General features: G+C 56.4%; 1 protein-coding gene across 2 annotated transcripts in view; it reads left to right on the forward strand.

Annotated features, from left to right (window-relative positions):
• The window catches only part of TCERG1L (transcription elongation regulator 1 like), a 190,542-nt gene extending 187,500 nt beyond the window's left edge, over nucleotides 1-3,042 (forward strand). For both annotated transcript variants that reach the window (XM_079137440.1, XM_079137439.1), the window contains exon 12: nucleotides 2,167-3,042. In XM_079137440.1, the coding sequence (XP_078993566.1) occupies nucleotides 2,167-2,323 (157 nt within the window). In that variant the 3' untranslated portion in view covers nucleotides 2,324-3,042. The remainder of the gene's footprint in view (nucleotides 1-2,166) is intronic.
• The last annotated feature ends 3,406 nt before the right edge of the window (nucleotides 3,043-6,448 follow it).

The raw sequence follows: 6,448 nt of genomic DNA on the forward strand, positions 1-6,448 counted from the left end.
GGCGCCATCTGAGCGCCCGTCCAGGAAAGCAGAGCTGCCTGCGGCCTGTGCCTCACGGCTCCCTGTGGTGCCCGCAGCGTGAGAAGCCAGTCCCCAATGAGTGGCTGAGGGAGGGCAGAGAAGCGAGGCCAGCCCTGACACCCACACAGCCGGCGGCCTAGCCCGGCCAGCAGGCAGGTGCTGGACCTGCACCTGCTTCCGTGTCCTCACGGGAAGGGGCGTGACCACACCGACCTCAGGACCCCAGGGACCACATGAGGTGCTGCAGGGCCCACCAGTGCTGGGCAGCAGCGGGTGCTCGGTGCACGGCAGGTCACGGTCACTGCACTGCTGCTGCGTCACTAGAGACCCTCAGCAGACGTTAGCCGTAGGCCAGGGGGCGCCTCTCCCAGGGCAGCCGTGCAGCAAGTGGAAGGATCACACACAGCACACACACGTACCGTGCATACCACACACACGCACCACAAATGCACCACACATGTACCATACGTACCACACACACACACCATCATGCATAGGCACAATGCACACACCACACACACACACATACACACATATGCTATACATACACATACCATACATACATACCACACACACACCATCATACACATGCACAATGTAGACACCACACACACATACACACACACACCATAGGCACCACACACCCTGCACACATGTGTACACACCCCATGCACGCCATACATGCACACATACATATACCATATACACACCACACACCGTACATAACACACATACCATACATGCCACACACATAGCACATGAATACACACACATTCATATACCCCATACATGAACACTCATACCACACACAGACCACACATACACACACCATACTATATACCACACACAAAATTGGAACAAAGTGATGCAAATTAGGAATTAATCTTACTTTTAAAATGAGGTTGACTTGTCTGTGGCTTTTAAATAAATTTGCTGTGTATATTTAAAAGGCACAACTTGACCTATAGGATTCTTAAAAACAGTACGCAGGCTCCTATAGTGTAGCAAATCAACATGCCTTTCAACTGCACTTGGCATACATTGTCGGTATAATTAGAAAGCCGTGTTTTGACTTTAAAAGCAGCCAAGCCCTCAGTGTCCCCAGCCTTTCCTGGGTCTTCTCTACCTGTCTCCAGCTGTGTCATCAGCATCCCAGTGACACACACACAGGTTGCTGCTCTGCTGCTCTCGCTGTCCCCAGCTTCATGTTCAAGATGGCAGGTCAGACCCACTGCCCATGAGCATGGCCTCGCTGGCCAAGGCTGGCCTCCTCAGGTCTCCCCCAGAGGACTCCACCTCACAGTCTGGGTTCCCTGATCTCTGAGTGTCTGGGTCCCCTGATCTCTGAGTGCTCCTATGCCAGCGTGCCACCCTCGGCATGTTCAGTGGAGAGCAAACCAGGCAGCAGTGCCCCACTGCCACGGGCAGGGCCGAGTCCGTTGGCCATTAAGGTCGAACAAGATCTCAACAGTGACCAAGGCCACACAGGGGGTTCCCAGCTACAGGGCCTCTGGAGAGGGGAGTCCCACAGAAGGCATGCTGACCCTGGCTTCTAATGAGGTGTGGGCAGCAACCAGGGGAAGAAAGAGGGAAGGGTGTGCCAGGCAGATGGAACAGCATCTGCAAACCCAGCAGCGTGTAGGAGCACAGTGGGCGCAGAGTGAAGCCCACTTGGAGGCGCAGCAGGGATGGCAGAGCCCAAGTCATTCTGTGGAGACAGGGCTGGGGAGCCATGTCTGGGGCCCACTGGGTGATGCCCAGCGTGGGGAGCAGGTGCAGGAGGCCACTGCTTCTCTGTCAGCTGGTAGCTCTGCAGGTGCCCTGTCCCGTGGGGCTCTCTCTGTCTCGAGTCAGGCTGCCTGTCCCTTGTCCCGTTCAGGGAAACCAGGGTTCATGCTCAGAATGGCATCTCTGCAAACTCTTTCTTGCTGGGCACAGCAGCACTTGCTCTAATCCCAGAAAGTTGGGAGGCCGAGGCAGGAGGATTGGAAGTTAGCAACTTAGTTAGCAAGGTCCTAAGGACTTGGCGAGACCCTGTCTGAAAATAAAACATTAAAAAGGGCTGGGGATGGGTCTCCATTGGTTAAGTGACCTTGGATTGAATCCCCATTCCAAAAAAAAAAAAAGAAACTCTTTCTTTTTCAGGACCACATTCAAGGAGTTTGCAGAGAAGTACGGTCGGGATCAGAGGTTTCGACTGGTTCAGAAAAGAAAGGACCAGGAGCATTTTTTCAACCAGTTTATACTTATCCTCAAGAAACGGGACAAAGAAAACAGACTTAGACTACGGAAAATGAGATGAGTCTGTGAAAAATGCACTAAGACCCCAGGCAACCGGGAGCGTGGCGAGGGGCCAGGCGGAGCGCGGCCGGCCGGGGCCTCCGCACCCCGGCCTCCGCGGGGCTCCTTCTCAGAGGATTACTGTTTCATATTGAAGCTCTCTCTTTTGTACGATGTTCCGAGTTTGACACATTTCTAATTGCCATGATACGTTGATTCCTTAATTGTTTAATTATGCAAATTACTTGTAATATACACAAATTATAAACCCTCTGCAGGTTTGTAACTAAGGAGAAACCATCTATAATAATCTTGGGGTGTTTTCTTCATGGAAAAGGTTATTCGAGACTGCTCGGGCACCTTTGCAAGTTGCTCCGCCCTTCGGGGTCTCCCTGGTGGAAGGAAGTCCCCTCGCTCCAGTGCCCCTCAGTCTCTGTCTCGTTTCTGAGTAGTAGAATAGGGTTTCATCACTCATCATAGTGACCAGAGAACATTCCACGCGTGGACCACGCACCGCCTGTGTTGGCCCCGGGTGACTGCCTTTTCCTCCCTGAGGGGCATCTGGGCCAGAGGAAGGGAGCCACGCTGGCCGTCAGAGGCCCTACGACAGAGAATTATTTTGTACAAAATCATCATATGAATATTTGAGTTATTTTTATTGTATGCCCAGAGTTTGCATGAGATTTTTCTCATCATCTTTGTATAAAAATTTTAAATTTTTTTTAATTAATAAATATTTTAAACCAGAGTGTTTGTGTGGCAGAGATTCCCATCATAGTCTGAAGCAGGAAGTGTATCAGCTAAAGACACCCATCTCGGAAGACCCGGGTAAGAACGGTGACTCACTGAGACCGGCAACTCTGCAAGCTCACCTGCGCTGGGCGGGGTGGTGAGACGCGTCTGTCAGAGACTGCACGTCTGGTTATGTCCTGAAGATTGATGGAGGTTCTCCTGTCCCCAGTGAGCGGCGGCGGCCCTTCCCCGGGAACATGCCCTGGCCTTCACTCGTGGGCGGTAGGTGTCGCCTTCCAGGTGGGCGACTCCAGCAGGCCCAGGGCCGGGGCTCAGGTTCAGGTCAGTGAGTGAGCTTGCCCAGGCCACAGCTCTGGCGGCGTGGCAAGAGCCAGACTTCCAAGGAGCCAGTGCCAAGGCAGGAGCAGTCGGGTCCAAGTGAACTAGAAACCGCCCGTCACTTGAACAGGGACTTCCTGATGGAAAGAAGTCTCAGCCTCCCGGGTGACAGGAGCGGGGACTGGTGAGATCAGATAGCAGCACGTAACGCAGGACCGACAGACAGAGCGGCCCTCCCCGTGGGTCTCAGCGAGCTCAGCAGAGGCCCCACCTGCCCACGCGCAGCCTTGGCTCAGCGTTGGTGCCGGGAGCCTGCTGGATGTCTTGGTGGGAGGCCACCTTGCTGGTGCACTCCTGGGTGCCCCTGGCCCAGGCAGGGTGGCTGCCAGGGGCCTCAGGGTGGGCTGGAGGAGCTGCGGGGCCCCGGGGTCTGCACATAGGCGAGGCCCCTCCACCAGGGAGGGTGCCATCTGAGGGCCACTGTTGGCGAGCCGCCCCTACCAGGGCAGCAGCCTGGCCACAGAGCAACTGCTGCAACCTGATGGGCTGTACCAAGCCGGAGCTCATCCACCAGCCTCAGGTGGGGGCTGCTCTACCAACAGGTGGGGGTTGGCATCTACCAACAGAGGAGGGGTGTGCAGACAGATCAGCAGCCCAACCTCGCCAGAGCTGGCTCCACTGGCATGGAGCACGAGAGTGGCCTATGGCTGAAGAGAAGGGGTCTCTCTGTGCAGGGAACCGAAGCAGTTCTGTGAGCCATGTCCTCCGTGCTGTGGCAGGAGGCAGGAGGCGCTGAGGTGTGGACAGGGCCGAAGGAGGCTGCTCGCAATTTAGAAGCCTGAGACTGGAAGGGCGGTGCTGTTTTCTGTCGCTAAAACAAAATACCTGAGACTGGGCGATTATTACAGTGAAGAGGTTTATTAGCTCACAGTTCTAGAAGTCCAAGAGTTCTGGTGAGGACCTCATGGCAGACGGGATCACAGTGGCGGGAGAGAAAGGGACAGGGAGCGATGGCATGGTGAGGCAGGTCAGAGAGTGGGGAGGGTCCGTCGTGCCTGCCTGAAGCAGCTGGCAGCAGGAAGTACCTGGGTCCCATGAGCACTGCACCAATGCCTTTTACGGGCAGGGCCTCAGTGACCTAATGTTATCAACTGGATCATGAGTGTCCCCAGAGTCCCCTGGGCTAAAGCTGTGGTCCCCAGTGCCTGGCACTCTGGGGAGGGGAGGGAAGCTGGGGTGCTTTGAAAGGGGTGTTGGGTCCCCAGCCCTTTCTGGTCTTCCTCATTTGCTTCCTGGCTATCATGGGTGAAGACACCTCCTTTGCCACCTGCCCCGCCATGGTGTGCCACCTTTCCCCAGGACTGACAGCAGCCAGCCACCCAACCCGGGAGTGAAAGCTGCAGAACTCTGAGCCCAAATAGCCTTCTTCTTGTAAAGAGCACCATTGGGTGTTACAGTGGTGGAAAGTCACCCTGCACGCCTGGCGGCTCTCCTCGGAGAGGCCCCACCACCTCTGCACTGCCCCCCGGGCCAAGCTCCCCACAAGTGAAACTCCTGGGGGACACGCTCAGCCACGTCCAGCAGAGCAGCTGGGGTGACAGCGGGTGGGTGGAGAGGTGGTGTCCATGCAGTCGAAGGGTCAAATGCCAGGGCTCACGAGAGGAGTCCTGGTGCCTTGGCCACGTCTTTGCTCAGCACCTCGAGGCTCAGTTAGTGACCAACACAAAGCAACTCTGGTGTCAAGGACGCAGGGACACCTGAGCTGGGCAACACTGCTCACCAAGGCTGGTGTGGCTATGGCCCCTGGGCACCCTCTGCAGGCCAGTCACTTGGGATCCTCACTGCACTGGTGGGACAGCAATTCTAACTAAACACCCCTCAGGGTCTGGAACTGCTTCTTCCTCTCTACATCCGCCACAGATGGAGGTAAAGGAAGCCTCCATCGCCATGGCTCCCAGCCAGGGTCTTTTTCAACCAAGGACTTCATTATAGGAGAAAGTGGCCGCGGCCATGAGCTCATGGCCAGTAATGTCCCCACACACCCTGTCTCTCAGACACAGTTGGCTCCAGAGTCTGGAAGGGCTGAAAGGTCCTGGACACAGGAGGCAGGGTGCTGTCCTGTGGGACACGGCACATGCCTTAGGCCAGTACAGATATTCCCCTGGACTCATGGCACAGGGCTCTGGTCACCACAAAGCACAGGAGTGGCCTCCTCATTGGTGACCGAACTCGCCAGTCCACTTCTGGAGCTTTAGCTTCCATCTCACAAACCAGGGCTCGGTGACTTTGAAGAACTGTGCTGTCTTGGTTCCCTTGAGGTCTGGGATGGCTTCCTGGCCCCTTAGGCTCTTCCTGGCCCTGAAGCCACAGGTAGAGCTGACGGTTGCTGCGCGGCCTGGGACAGTGTGCAAGCTGGTTCCTGCTGGAGACAGAAGCACATCCAGAACTTCAGGGGTTTGCCAGCACTGTTGGCCGGGCTCTTGGTGCTTAGCGCTGGCCAAAAGGAGGCTCACGGACTCCTGGCGTCAGGAGCAGCAGAGACCCAGAGCATGGGTGTTTGAATCACTACTCGGCAGAGCTGGGGGTGGCCAGGAGATGCGGGGTACAGGCTACAGCTGAGATGTCTTCTGGGTTTTTCTGAAGTCTCTCCCTGGCCCTGGAAGAGGCCCTGTGGGTGACATTTGTATGGTCTTACCTTGGTCAACTCCCTGTACCCCACCTGTCCCCATTACTTCATGGGGTCCTCGCCCACTGCTCTGGGTTTCCTGTGGGTGGCTGGGCTGCCTGAACTGACCTCACTTCACAGTGACCTGGTCAGGGCTGGACTTTGTCCTGTGAGGGAGGCAGATAGAGCCTTCCAGGGGGAGGCCAGGCCACACTGCCATCCTCTCTCGGGGTCCTCTCCCAGCACTTCCTCCCTGCCGGCAGCTGTGGGGTCACCACACAGCGAGTCCGGGGCCCTTCGCTTCTGGCTTTCCCTGGGTCTGCAGCAGGAGAAGCAGCAGGAAGGGGCTGGATGGTGGCTCCCCAGAGGGGAGGCTGCTGCCTTCAGCACGGACCCCTCATCTGCCACGTC

Source organism: Sciurus vulgaris (genome assembly GCF_902686455.1).
Source record: "Sciurus vulgaris genome assembly, chromosome: 4".
NCBI classification, from domain to species: Eukaryota; Metazoa; Chordata; class Mammalia; order Rodentia; family Sciuridae; genus Sciurus; species Sciurus vulgaris.